The sequence below is a fragment of the Opisthorchis viverrini genome (assembly GCF_000715545.1).
Source record: "Opisthorchis viverrini unplaced genomic scaffold opera_v5_502, whole genome shotgun sequence".
In the NCBI taxonomy this organism is placed as follows: Eukaryota; Metazoa; Platyhelminthes; class Trematoda; order Opisthorchiida; family Opisthorchiidae; genus Opisthorchis; species Opisthorchis viverrini.
Window position 1 is genome coordinate 194,039 of NW_008752166.1, and position 15,373 is coordinate 209,411.

The window sequence follows — 15,373 nt, forward strand, 5'->3', positions numbered from 1 at the left end:
AGGCGAGATAATGCGTCGGCCTGGCCGAAGTCGGTGGTGCGCCGGTACTGAATATCGAAGTCATACCCCAGCAAAATCAGAGCCCATCTTTGCAGGCGGTTGGCAGAGTACGCAGGAACACCTTTCTTTGAGCCGAAGATGGAGAGCAGTTGTTTGTGGTCGGTGAGTAGAGCGAAACGGCGGTCAAGGCGTATTTTGTGGGACCGCCGAACTGCAAAAACCAATGCCAATGCTTCTTTCTCTATTTGGCCGTATCGCTGTTCTGCTGAGTTAGCGATTTTCGACGAACGCATAATGGCTTTCTCTGATCCATATGGGAAGACGTGTAGGATGACGGCACCGACTCCACAGTTGGAGGCGTCAGCTGCCACAATAATCGGTAGTTTCGGGTCGTAGTGGGTCAGCAGCATATCAGAGCTGAGCATGGTTTTCAGCTTGCAGAAAGCTTCCTCACATTCTTCTGACCAACACCAGGGGACGTCCTTTCCAAGCAACCGATTAAGCGGAGGCCGGATGTCGTGTAGCGCAGGCAGGAGTGCCGAATAATAACTGATCAGCCCCAGAAAAGAGCGTAAGGATGGGACATCTTTAGGGGGCGGCATCTGCCGTACAGCTCGGATATTCTCCGGGTCAGGATGGCGACCAGAGGCGTCGAAGATGAACCCGAGATATTTCACTGTTTCCAACAAGAATAGACATTTCTCGGCATGGAGGCGGAGACCACTGTCTTGAATGCGTTTGAGCACCATATCGATTCGTGTGTGCAGTTCAGCGGGAGAGCCAGCGATAATCAGCACATCATCCAGGTATGCGGCCACACCTGGAATGCCAGAGAGGATGGTGTCCATCAACTGCTGGAAGATTGCAGGGGCAGTTTTGATGCCAAACGGAAGACGGTTGTACTGATATGGCCCACGGTGTGTGTTGACTGTGAGTAGTGGGCGTGATTTTGGTGCTACTTCAATCTGAAGGTATGCGTCCGCAAGGTCGATTTTTGCAAAGAGCTTCCCACCATTTAGAACAGTGAACAGATCGTCTGGCGCTGGTAGTGGATAGTGATGCTGCTGTAGAGCTGCATTTAGGCCGGTTGAGAAATCGGCACAAATGCGGATTGACCCGTTTGGCTTCTTCACCACAACGATGGGTGCTGCCCTTTCGGAGTACGTTACAGGAGATAATACGCCTTGTTGTTCGAGACGCTGAAGTTCTGCATCAACCTGCGGCAGCGAGGCGTATGGAGCTGGTCCCTTGGGGCGAAAAACTGGAATAGCGTTTGGTCGAATTTGGAGGGTTGCTTGTGCGGTAGAACAGCAACCAAGGCCATGTTCAAAAACTTTGGCGAAGCGCCGAATAATATCACCGACTTGATCTGGGGCGGGAACGTGCGAACGGACCGCGTTGCAGATGGAACTGAGTGGGACATCTGCCGAACCAAGACGGTTGAACCAATCAAGACCAAGGAGTTTCATTTCGCCATCAGCAACATTACATGACCCAGTGAATGTCGTTCAATTGAATGAGACACAGCATTGCAGTTCTCCAGAGAGCCGCAGTTCACCGCCACAGGCACTGATGTCGGTTCTGGATGAGCGTCGGATAGATGGTCGCCCCAGCGTATTCCAAAGTTTCTCCGATATGATCGTGATGTCCGACGCAGTGTCCAACTGCAGTCGGACCGGACGTCCATTGACGAGGGCTGTGAAGAACTTGCTTTGTGACGGGGCACTGACTTGAAATGTTGCAAGCAGGCTCAAAGCGGAGCCCACCTGCTTGGAAGTCTGCGGGCGTGGGTGCTGCTTGGATGCGCCATGGGATGTACTGGCTGGGCGTGCCTTGCAGTATCCGTCTTTGTGGCCAACGGTCTTGCATTGTCGGTATCGATGTTGTTTGTAGGGGCACAATTTGACAAAGTGCCAAGCCCCGCAGTGCCAGCATGGGGATGACGGCTTCTTCTGGACATTCTGCTGTCTTGATTGGGCATTGCCAGAGCGCGGCGAACCAGAGGAGGACGGGCCAGAGATTTGAGAGCCAGATGGCTTGGAGGCCTGGCGAACCGCATGAACTTCGGGACCACCTTGGCCCCCAGATTGGACCAAAGTGGTGTCATGCTGTAGGTTAGTCAACCGTTGGTATTCGTCTGCGATGGCGTTGAGAGTCAGCGAGGGGTCTTGCTCCAGTCGGTTGAGCAAGCGCGTCCGTATGTCTGCGAACTTGGGAGATTGGAGGCTGCATATGAAAATCAGAGATTTGAACTGGTCAGTTGTGAGCGACTTCAATTTGAAACGTTCGCATTCGCGATTAACAATGCCAACGTGTGTCAAAAAGTCATCTGACGTGTTCATAGCCAACTTTAGACACCGGTACCGCGTGTTGAATAGAGACGACCGTTCCCCAAAGGTTACCATCAGCGTCTGTAAGGTGTCATCGAATGACCCGTCGCGTGGGTTCCGTGGCAGAATCAGGTTGCAGCACCTGTCCAGATCTGCCGGGCCAAGTTTACGATGCAAGAGCCGGACTTTCCATGCATCGTCCTGCGCAGCGAGATCAACTCGGAATAGGTCCTCATAACGGCGGAACCACGTCCCGAACGTAACGTTAGCGTCTGGATCGTAGTTAAATTCCGCTACGCTATTCGCAATCGCATCTACCTGCTGACCGGGCGCCGGATTGGACGTAGCACTACTAGCGGGAACCTTTAGCTGCGTAAGCATCTCGATGAGTTTGAGCTGCTGCTCGAGCAGGGCCTCTACTTTCGCAGGATCCATTACGAGTAGGACGAAACACATCGTCGCCAAATGATATGTATCGGAATCGGGTACGATCAACGGATATACGCGACCTGGGAACGAGCGCACAACTCCCCAGCTATGACGCGAGCCCAACCACTCCTAGCGCAGACAGAGAANGGCGGAAAAGGCGCGAAATTTGAAAATTCAAAATTTTTTGAAAATAAACTGGCAATAACTCGGAAAATAAGCCGTTTTTGGGGATACTGACATCCCCAACAGCGACATGCACGGAAGTAGATAAGAAAATTTCTTCGCGAAGAATGTCATCTGGTTATCTAATGGTACCACGACGACGCCAAACTACATGCATATGTGTGAGAGCTGGCTGATCACTTGGGGGCCATTCTCCAAAATAATCGTGACAACGAAGCATGCACAGTGGCTCCTTGTTAGTGTTCTCAAAGAGCCTGCACACAAACAGCTTCTTGTCACTTTTTCTGCCCTATTGGCCGTACAAAAGACCTGGGAGCGGACTGTCTGCATTCAACGTTCGACGAATCAACGTACATCTGTGGATTCCTTTCTGGAGGCGCAAAAACCGAGCCACAGCAATTCTATGGAAGTAGCACGAAAAAGGCTTCCGCCTGACACCAGTTCAGCCGACTCCAAATATCTGCCACCTGTTTACTCAGAAGCACGACTATGCAACCGGAGACGACTACCAAAAGCAGCGATACTCGGAAGAAGGCAAGCCTCGCTTGAACGCAGCGTCCAAGGTGCATGGAGCTATTTCAGTGGCAGATAAAAAAGACACAGCGTGGACCGTACACCCGAGTCACGACTTCTGAGTTGGACTAGGTCAGTTGTGCGGAAAGAAGCGGCGAAAACTACTGACAAATCAACCACATATGCTGACCTCGACATCGGCGAATGCTGCAAGAACCCTAAAACTACTGACAACGTGGGACTGTCACTCTCAAGCTACACCCCGTCAAATGTGGTTTCTTTTGGTTGTAGACACGAACATCGCCCGTGGCCCCAACAACCAAGCCCAAAACCCGACAACAGTGAACCGAATAATCCTGTGTACAACAGATTGACCGCGCTGATCGCAGGTTAATTGGGAGTCTGCGCAAGCACACAAGGAAAGAGAACGCAGTCAAACAAACCACACGAGTTTTGTCAAATCGGAAAATGGCTGGCTGGCTTCTCTCTCGGGCTAGCTACTCTGGGAAAACGAGTATCATTGGAACTCCACCAAAAGAAATACTTCTTGTTGCTGCCACCGAGCGCTCAGAGCCTCTCGGAGACACTTTATCGATCAAACAGCGCCAGAATACTCAAGAATTTAAATAGGCGAATGTTTTCCCCAAATACTTAAACAACAGCAAATTAAGTCGCCGCAGTTGTGGGAACCGAAAACCTAGTGCGATGGACATGAGGTACGGCTAGCCGGCTGACAAGACCTTGAACCGTTCATGCGTGACCTTGTCAGCTGAGTAAATAGCCGGGGTCACAAAAGCAAAAATGGAGGTGGAGATGGAAAAGTAAGAATTGACGACAAAGGGTGAGCATTATCTGAAAAATACGATTTCGGTTAAAACTACGTGAAATCACTGGTGTCACCATTGTAGGGGAGTAAAGTTTAAGGGATAGTTTTGATGGGTAGAGTATGTGAATGCACAAGGCCGAACGGGTACCGTAGATTAAGCTGAGCTTGTGGAAGAGGCAAACCGAAATCGCCACAGGAAATCAGGTTGGCTAAGTAAGAGCGTAAGGTACCTCAGGTTAGACCGTGTTGGCTAGGGACAGGCGAAAAATTTGTTTGTAGTTGCGATTTCCGGCTACAGTGGGCGAGAGGTTGCAGTCGATATTCTGAGGAAAAAGATTGCGGGTTTGTCACCAGACTGGGCATGCCACCGCCATGGCATCATTGCACTGAAATACTTCGGTTTCTGAACACTCCCCTAAAGGTCATCATGGTTGCCGCAATCGGAGGGGGTTGACACGTTTCGATGTGAGCTCGGTCTGGGTTGACAAGGTGGTAGGGCCCTAGGATCAGACCGACGCCAAGTCATGGCTGATTTCCATTCAGTTAAAAGACTACGTGAATGTGGGCCGGGAAACTGCTTGATTGAATGAATAACTGTTGTGCGGGGCATTCAGGCAACCACAGCCAAGACTAAAAGCTTAGGGATAGGTGGGATGAGGAAAATACAAATGGAGAGCAGTATCGTCTGGCGGGTGCCAGAAAGCTTAAGATAAAACTCTGCCCAATAGAAAAGTCTAGAAGGGGGTGACAGGACGCTGATTAAACCCAAGATGATCTAGAAAACAGGTACTAGCCAGGCTAGGGTAAGTGCCTAATTCTGGGAAATAAGGATTTAGTCGCCGATGTAGCTAGCAAGGAGGCTAGCAGATGGACGAGTTGGAACGGGCAATTACATGGTGAGATCACGTGGCAGTAATTTTCAGTTCACCAAAAGAATCCAGTCCTGGGGTTTCCGTTGTGCAACGGAGTGTTAATGTGAGAATAAGCTACAGAAAAATAATAAGCTGTTAGGTAACAGCTTCCAAGATAATGGGTAAGAACCGTAGTTCAACTGAAATCCACTACGTTAAAATAAGAGCAGGGTAAGCGTATGGATCGACGGTGACCAGGTCACTGCTGTCAGCAGCAAGAAACGAATTGTGCATGGCAAAATCAATCGTTGGGCGCTATCTGTAACTCCCGGTATTCAGGAAATAATAAGGAATTTACATTCCATATATATACCAGCATTTCAGAAAAAAGAGGGCAGAACTTGTGTTTTATGTCTGGATGACGAAGTGGCCCTATACTGGTGCAACCCAACTAAGACGAAGGCGGCAACTCCCTGAACGTTGAAGTTAACCGTGAGCCCCACACAGTGCCTTTTGGATACCCCGTGCATAAACTGTTACTGGTTACTGGTGTAACCAGATAAGTGGCACTCGGGACAAGTCCAGTCCAGCTACAGACGATTCACAACGGTGCGCTTTCATTGTTTTCTCGAATTATAGGCCAGGCTGAGAGCCACAGGCGATGCGCGATGCACCCGTTCCCCTGTAGGGGTAGCTAGTACACAGATCGGANCACCCGTTCCCCTGTAGGGGTAGCTAGTCCACGACGCACCATAGTGAAACGTAGCAAGGCGATTCTCCCTACAGAAACTACCCGTCCACCACACGAGGTTGTTATCTCTCATGTATGCTACCGGATCTGTTGGGTAACAAGGCACCGAACAGTCACAATTGTTGTTTGTGGGTAACTAAACAAATTCAGATATCAGCTATTTTATCCGGTCAGTGGAGGAAAGCTGGTCCAGTAGGATAGCTCGGTCATTTCGAACAAGCAAAGAGCGAACAGCCACTAGAAGAAGCACGTCACAGAGGCAAATGAAATGTCAGTTACCTTTTGGGTCTTGAGAGTAGAATGAAAGTGTGCAGAGCCTGCGCACGGCGGCTAAACGACGACGAATCATTTGTGTGAACCGTCATCTCAAAAAGAGGCGTAACGCAGTGTTATGTGTGTGTGTGTGAATGAGTGGGCTATGGAACTAAACAAGTATTTCATTCACTGCTCATCACCAGACCCACTATTTAATGTGCGCACGCTACGCGTTGTCACAGGATGAGGAATAGTTCTCAACAGTGAGGAAATAAGTCTTAATTTTGGTTGTGAGTAGTTAGATCTCGTCTAATGAAGCTGACAGAGTCATTCGGAGATGCTACCAAGCTTGAAAGAACTAGGAATAATTTTGCTGGCCACAGAAGCTTAAGGCCATAGGTGAGAAAATACAACGACGCCAGCAGACAGGCATAAAATCAATTACGATGGCACGCGCTAGACACTATCTGTGGCACAACTACGTTCAAGAGAGCAGGTGCAGATGTAGTCCCGCATACGAGATAGATAAGTTGGTGGTTTATCAACAAGGACACTCGGGAGGGTAGTTGTCCCATTTGCGGTTTAACGCTAGGAGTTCAAGCTGGTGAGTGTATATGCTGCGACCAAGTTACATGATAGCCGGTGTGAGAATGCAGATAGGAAGGGTTAAGGGGCTAGTTCAGAAAAGTGTCTGGTGTAGGCTATGACGCGAAATGACGCTCGAACTTTGAAATGGAAGAGTAAGAATCAAGGGACTTTTGCAAGCCTGCATGGGATGATATATATGGATACATGAGGGCAACTTGTTCCATAGTTTGGAATACAGGCAAAGGAAAAAAGTTTTGTCTAAAGAAGGTTGGACAAGTCGAAAATGGGAGCAAAAATCCAGAGTTTTTCGGATATTATATGGAGGTAACGAAGAAAATTTAGGGCGGTATTCAGCCATTTAAGCCCATCGATAGATCAGGCGATGCAGAAGGCCTAGTTTTCCTGGATTTATAAGCCATTTGGGCTAATTGCTCCAAGCTGTCGTCATCAACGTAGGCGCTGTTCACGCGGGACACGGAGGGCTGAAGTTTGACGAGCCACAGTTGGACCATGATCTCCACCGCTAGCTTACGTCCGCAGAGGAGACTGCGCATGTGGCGAAGCAGTTGTGATGGCGATCCGTCCCCAAGTTCGATAGTGGTGAATAAATCCCGTAGGATTTGGTTTTCTTACTTTTCTGTCCTACTTATGACGGTCGCACATAGGGCGTCATACGGATTTTCCTTGGGAATATCCTCCAATAAATCTTCCACTTCTGTTGCTATATCACATGGAAGATGCTGGACGACATAGGAAAATCGGGTGGCTTGGGAAGTGATGCGTCGGGCAGTAAAAACGGCCTCCATCTGGTGAAACCATACCCTGGGTTTGCGTGTATTGTAGTCTGGTAAACGTATGCTAATCGCGTTCTCGACTAAATCCGCTGAACCAAAGTGTGCCTCCATTACTACCGTGCAAAAGAAATAAAATTACGACGACTTGAAAGTAAAGCTTTCAAAAAATATCTAAAAATACTCGGGCTCACCAAATTTGTAGTGGTCTGGCTGCCCAATAAGTTAGTTTACCAGAAGTGTGTGGCAAGGAAATAAAAATGATAACGCTAGTTTGAGTATACAGTAATGAAGAGGTCAGGTGTAACAGACTCACTGAAGATTGTTCTCTTTAAAATAGTTCGTCGTTGGCCCAGGTCAGCGAATAAACAATAATTCACTTATGTTGGTCCAGGGGTCTTCTTCTGAACAGTCTCCACATATGACAGATTCCGAAGATGTCTGAAATGTTTTGATACCAGAGTTAGCGGATGAGACTCGCGAATGACCGCTGCGAGCGCGAGCGAAATCAGAGGAGAGAGTCGAAGCACGTGACCACGTTTGTACTGCGCGTTTTTTGTAGTTTTTCGCATTCAAACAAAAAACGATTATGCAAGTGTTATAATGGAAGCAAAATAAAGGTACAAATCGCCACAAACCTAACACGTCTCAGCCACAAAGGATCCCGCCCAAGTGACAAAGAAAGAAGACGATCATTTGCTTTACTTTTTGCCGCAGTACTACGGAGTTTCCGAGGGTCTTGGATGCAAAAAACTGGACAACTATTGCTTACCCGCCTTTTTGCTCGATATAAAATTCTAAACTTGCAGTGGCAACCTGTTTGTTTAAGCTCATCAATGGTTAGCAAATTACTCGCCGGCAGTTCCGTATTTAGTCTGCTCCGGATAGATGTCAGTCGTCCGGAGGGATACTCTGAGGAGACATTTGGACAAGGTAAGACTGCTTTCAAACATGCATATAGTTGCTCTTAGAACTTCAAGCCAGCCTTCGACGAGGTACGTTCCCTCATGTATTCCTTCTTAATTGAATGTTCAGTATGATGCGGACGGAATACCACTTGCAGAACTGAAGAGCTTGTTGGCAGACTCTGATCTTCCAGAACGACAGATTAGTGTACTAGTAAAAGCAGCAGATAAAGATGGCAATCAGCGGATTGCGTACGATGAGTTCGTTCGCCAGGTACGTTATTATGGTTAGGATTTTGGAATTTATCAATTTGTTGTATGCCGGTTTTGATTCAGATCGTGATATCTTGCTGACGCTATCATTACGACCTAAGAAAATGTTGAACAAGAAATTGCCCCACTTATATAGTACTAAGCGTTTCGAAGATGTGCGACCCTATCATGGTGTGACATCTTGTGCACACACATTGAGTTACACTGGTGAGTATGTGACACTAACAGAGCATCATACAAAGTTGGCCAATGGGTAGATGTATAGCTAAAAGAGTCTTCCGTACTTCGGCGACTTCAGCCTTAAGATATAGACTACTCTTACGGTTTTATGCAAGTCCTCGTAGCCTTGCCGTTTTGCTTTTGAACCAGAGGCTTTGGTTGGTGACTTTGAGTATCATGCCGTCATATGTGAGAGCTCTGGCAGTGTCCTAGCTCACGATCATGAACTGTACTTCATAAGTATTCAAACGCAACATTGGCCGTAGTTTGGTACCATTAGGTGGGTCGGTATACCTGCTTCATAGTCCAAGGGTTAATGAAAACAGGCCGCGGCTGGTGCCCCCTTCTTGCTGTTCCACGCAGTCGTTCCCAATCCTTTTCTAGCCTAATTTCCGTGGGCCCCTCCCTGAGGGCATTCCTTCGCCGCCAATCGCTGTTAGCGACTGCATCCAAGGTAACTCAGTCACGACCGCCTTAGGCACTTCGAACTCACTCCTCAAATGTTGATGTTCAGTTTATCTGGCAGCTCTTAGCGTTCGCACTGTGAAACGGACTGCCCTTGCATGTACGCCAACCTCGATCTGTATTAGTATGTTATCTTCTGGAAACGAGGATTAAACGCGAAGTGCGGTAATTGAAATGATCTTCGCAATAGTGTTCCCGTGCTTACGCTTGCGCACCTCTTATTTTTCTAGGGTTGATTCCGCTTTAGGTGTCGTTATCTTAAGCCATCGTGCTGAAAGGGCTATCGTTCAGTGGTTGTTTGTTTATGGACACCGCTTGCGGAATGGCGCAACCGATTAGATACAAGTACTGCATCCCGAGCAACCCTAAAATCGCTTGACGCTCGACATGTATTCTTCCTGGTCGACAGCACTCGAGTAGGACTGTTCGGGAATTTGCCTTAAGTTAAAAATATGGTCGGTGTATCGATCAAAGCGAACTTGTCTCTCCGGTTAATCTGCCAATCTGTGCAAACCGATGCAGCAGAATATCCTAGTTTCTACAACTACCAGGCTGATGCAGCCATTTTCGCGAGTTGGACTTACCGCTGAACCGTCTGATTTCATCAATTGTGTTTTCATCCCAGGTAGTTTTAGTAGGGTTGCTAGGCAAAACTTTACCTTAGGAAAGTGCGCAATGTGTACCTTGTTGCTTTGGAATATCAATGTCTCCTGCTAAATCTCTTACCAATGAGTGACTTGTGAACACCGGGTTCACCAAGTCATTCCAGAGCATGTTAGAGAAAATCAATTTGTTGTTCCTCGAGGTGCTCAGCCAACTCTTCTAGATGGCAGTGCTGCCGACGAATTGCTGTTGCATCCTCGCCATCACGCACTTTTTTGAGGCCAGCTGACTGAATCACATGAAACAGAGCGCGGCTGTTTGTAGCGGCAACAGCCTTCAATCCCTCAATGCATCGCATCGTTCGGCTTTGGCACCCCTTCGGTGATTAGCTACCATGCCACCTGATGGAAGGTCGGGTTGCCTTCAATCCCCTGACTTTCGCAATCAATTTATGCTCTCTATCGTTCTCTATGCCATTGATTATCCAGTGTTTTAGGGATCTCCATGCGTCATCGCTCTTGTCGGTTGTTCGTATGACCTATCTGGCATCAATAAGGGTTAGTGGTCTTGACGACAGCCAATAGTCGTTTGGTTGAGTTGGATGGTTTTGGCGGACAGTGTTGTAGGCTGTTGGCTTAGCTTCTTACGCTGTTTTCCACTCGCCATCCAGTAGGGGGCGACGTTCAACACGGCGTCACACAGCTCCCGGTTACCTGTACGGTGAGCATAAACTCCCGAATCTATCTCTCAACTGTGCTTCTTCTGGGCTCTCATATCAATGCCAGGATATCAGTATACCATTCTAACCGACGCAATCTTGGCAGACCTTGGTAGAGCCGACATTTCTCAGCTTTGGAATAGCAACAGTCTAGGCATGTACTGGTACGATAAACAAACATCGTCCACAGTTATGTTGATGTCATTCGATTGAGATAACCCTACAGCGCAAAGCGATTGTTTACTGAAATGCCTTATAATAAGGTGCTTTTAATAAAGGAAACTACTCACAAGGTTGCGGAAGACTCTTCGACAGCCCACGACCGGTTTCGCCCTTCTTGGGGAGTTTCCGTCAACCTTATGTTCTACTTAAACCCAAATTGGACTGTTTTCGATAAATACACTCTTTTGCAACTCAGCAACCTGAGTAGTTTCCTTTATGAAAATATACTGCGGTATCTCGAATATCCTTCCAACTGAGTCATGAGGCGGTCTGTGTGCACCACATTCAGTTGGAGGACATCATAAACGAAAAACATGAACGTGAAAACCAAATTGACTTGCAAATGAGTGTATTTCTCGAAAAAAAGATGCTTTTAATTTCGGGACTGGCGGTAATTCCCACTTCACAAATAGCACGGTGGATTGTCTTGGGGCCGTTAGATATCCGGAGAGTGAAATATGGAATATCTGAACTTGTCCTGAATGGCTTGAAGTATATGGCCATACTTTGGTTCTTTGTGTATGTGTTTGTGAAAAAATACAATAGGAATTTTATAAATCTCTGATACCTTGGAGATACGCTTCTGATACTTTGGAGATACGCTCATTAACTCGGCATTTCAAGAGCTAGAGGGAGGAGTGAGCGGTCCAGTTCTGCAGTGGGAAGTCAGGCCATTCCTGAGATTCCGTAGGAGGAATTCGACAATAGATCAGGTATCCTAGATCATTGACCTTGGCCCTTATTTTTCGGCGGTTTTCACTGCAATGTTGAATTTGGCAGTTACTTTTGTGTAAAAGGTGTGAACCTGCGCTGGTAGTAGATTTAGAGGCAACCATCCGTCTCATGGCTTTTTTCCACCTTGGTGAGTTACTGCACCAAAGGTACCCCTTCTACGTGGCATTCCTAGTCTAGTGCATTTACAATGTTGCTGATCAAACCACATATCCGTCTGCCTTCCAGGATGGGCTCTCTGTACCCCCCTCCTGCACATGGCTGGACCACTTGCAAGAAATGCTGGCTAGTCGACATTAGTGACGTTGGTGCTCTTAGTTTCTTACCGTATGGTCTGAGTGCTTGGTGATGTAGACACCTCAATGGAACCTCATCCTCTCTTTTCTCTTATTTTTACTTTGTACTTTAGGCTTCCTTTGTAGTTGTACAGCCGTGAAGCACCAGTATCGACACCAATTTTACTGTCTGTGATGATTTTTACCGACATGAAAGTAATTACCGTGCCACTCCACATGACTGTTTCACAAACCACTTTCCAGATTATGTCTGAGGATGAGGGTGTGTGGAAACGCCTACGCATTCGTGCTCGTGTTCTCAATCGAGCTGTTCTAGCAATCGATCCGGCTGCCGGTCGGCGTCATCAACAGGATGTGATGGTCAAATCTGGTATTGATTCACCGGATACATATAACTGGGGTGAAGCGGATGTTGACAACTATGTGGAAGCTTACGACTGCCGCCCACCTCCAATTTTCATCCCAGTCATCACACTGGTAGAGGTATGTTGATTGTACTAGTGCGCACGTCTGCTTTCCCTCCGTTTTTTGCTCACGGAAGTCAATCCGGCTAATCTTAGTTCTCAGTCCATTTTCCAAGTCCCCAGGCATTGTTGTAAACTTTTTGTCGGCAATCATCTTCACTCACAGTTGTCCAAAAGCTGTGGATGTCTACCCCGGTTACAAACACAGGCCATGTTTTCACAAGTAGGCAGGGATTTGCATGGTGCTTTTCGTCATCACACTTGGGGGGATCTAAAGCTTTCTGATTGCATTTCAACATGTTGAAATCAGCTTCACCATTGACAACGTTGGGATAGTTCCGGGTGACTAGGGCCAGCGTGAAATGTAATTCAGGAAACACTGTGTGGTGTGATCAAACACCACACTCAAAGAACACCGAATGATTCGTCGCATACTTTCTATTCGATAACACTAACGGTCGCCAGCGTGGAGTCTGATGGTCCCTTTTTCTTCACGCCCAGGCGGACAGTGGCATTTATTTTCTTTCATCCCATCTATAACCTAATGTTTTTTTAAATGCATATGAACCGAAACTTGGAATTTTCGAAACTTCCTTATTAGGTTCGATTTGTTCTAGTTCCTTCAAGACGCAGTAAAATGAAATTTACTAGTTACTTTACTGTGACTCTACGGCGACTTTCTCCTGCAGACCACTGCTCCCGGATAACTTCTGCCCATCAAATACGGTTCATCCAAATATCAGCTCATTGCTGTCTGGTTTTTGTTCGATTGCTCGACCCCATAGATCACCTACAGACTAGCTCAACGTCGATATTAAAATCGTCGAGTTGAGTTGCCTTGAGTGCAACACCACCATTCTGGATGGGGAAGTGGTGATAGGGGGAGTCAGGGCAGTTCAGAGTTTTGTTTTCGGAGGACGTGTCCCAACCACAGTAGTGTCCGTCGCAGAACAAACTTGGCGCTATTCGAATACACACGGAGCTGTGCGTTTGCCACCAACTGCGATGTTGTCCTTACTTGCATGTTTTGTACTGAGAATGATTTTCCATTTCCCTTTATCCGATAATCCGTTGAGGGTAATCACTACCCCTTGACCTCAGACTGTGATCTGCGTGCTAAATACACTGCCTGCCTCTTGGTCAAAAGAGATTTTCTAAAACCAAGCATTCCTTGTAGGAATGATATGTATTCTAGGGAACGTTTGCTTCGTTTCGTGGATACTCTTAAAAAGTTGGTTTGCAAGAAAATTTTGGAATCTAGCTTGGATTTTTTGTTCCTTGTTTGGCTCATCTATTTACCTGCTCCCCGCTCGCCTGCTTTGTACGGCTTTTTGGCCGGTTCGGTTTTCAGGGACGTTCGACAGCCCATGCTCATTCTTGTCTGTACTTCACTTCACCTCGCACTTTCGCTATCGCGTAAACAAAACGTGTTGGAATGTACTGAAAAGACTGAGTGCCGTTAACTCCAAGCAAAACATACTGACATGTAGCCTAAGGTCCCCCAGGACGGACCAGTTCGTCTCAGTTCACTTTACTAACTCTAAACAATGTCTCGATCGCATGTTTCTCGGTGTCTGTTTATTTATGGCAAAATAATTCTGTTAGTTTCGTCTCGAAAACTGGTGCGGACAACAAGGTGGACAAGCTTACTTGAAAAACCTAGGAAGTCGACAGGTAAGAATCTGGGTGTTCGTCGTTCTGTCCACCTTTCAGTCTACCGACCGATCCCAGTGGCGTTCCTGTTACTTGTTTTCTCTCCGACAAGTGTGACTGGACGTTTGACACCTCGGACATTCTTGTGAACCTAGCTCTAGCCACCTGTCTGCTTTATAATTCCCACTTAAATTTTTCTGGATAATAAAATTTGTAGTCAGATAAACTCATTGGCATATTACCTCGGTATTTATAGGATAGACAGCTGATTCTCAGTCGGGTTTCTTTTATAGTGATCCTCAAACAAATGAGATTAATGGTCCCGTGGGTCAAACGGGCTGGAAATTCGTTCTCCAAGTTTCAGCCACATCAGGGGGCCAAACGACAGCACATTCGCTTAATGGTAGTCATGATAGGAGGCTGTCTTTGGGCAAAGTCACACTTTCGTCCCCATTAAGAGTGTGAAGGTAGTAAGATAGACCAAGTGGTTAGAGCGCGAATTTAACTGACCGGAAGGTCCGTGGTTCGAACCCGACCTCTGTCACTTGACTTCTCCTGTCTAGGCCTGGGCGACCTGACAGTATCCCAGCCCTCGTGCCTCCATGTGGCATGGCAGATAGGCACCGAAAGGGTGCTACAGCTGGGCGAAAATGTTTCTTCAAAGCGCCCATCATGTCCATATTTCAGAAAGGGTGATTTACGAAAGATCCATTCTAAAATTTGCACCTCGGTGGTCCGTCGGCGCCGACGCATTATTCACTACGACAAAAATATTGTTAAAACCAAAGATTCTGATGTTGCTCAGAGAGCACCTGCTGTGTACCGTCGCACTAGAAGTGAAACAGTTATGTCTTACTCCATGCCCATTGGTCTAGGCAAGACTCCCGCAGCCGACCGGGCCAGAATGTTGATTCACTGTTTCCGAGCAGGGTCCCCCAGGAAAACACTAGCGCTTGCTGCGTCTTGGGTTAGATGGTTGAGTCAGAGGCTATAGCCCAGGAACAAAACCCTCCATTCGATAAGTACACTCATTTGCATATCAATCTAGTTTTCCCAAGAGACGCAACTGATGCTCTCGCTTGTGATATTCTTCAACTGAATATGCTGCACAAGGACCGCCTCATGTTTCAGATAGTACGGTATTTGAGATATCGCTTTGTGTTTTTATGAAGGAAACTACTCAGCAGTTTCCTTTATGAAAAACCCTTCTTCCAGGGATTTCTGGGTCAAGCTTTCAAGTCAAAGGCTCAAGGTGGGGCACCTCAAACAAACCTCTTTTTCGACCTGGGCAGCCGTGAGTTTATCC

At 47.2% G+C, this 15,373-nt stretch overlaps 1 protein-coding gene across 1 annotated transcript in view; it reads left to right on the forward strand.

Annotated features, from left to right (window-relative positions):
- Positions 1-8,405: 8,405 nt before the first annotated feature.
- Positions 8,406-15,373, forward strand: part of T265_11479 (hypothetical protein) — a gene marked incomplete at both ends in the record, with an annotated part of 29,639 nt that continues 22,671 nt past the window's right edge. Inside the window, 3 exons of the mRNA XM_009178146.1 lie at positions 8,406-8,450; positions 8,553-8,696; positions 12,194-12,433. Coding sequence (XP_009176410.1) covers positions 8,406-8,450; positions 8,553-8,696; positions 12,194-12,433 — 429 coding nt within the window. The remainder of the gene's footprint in view (positions 8,451-8,552; positions 8,697-12,193; positions 12,434-15,373) is intronic.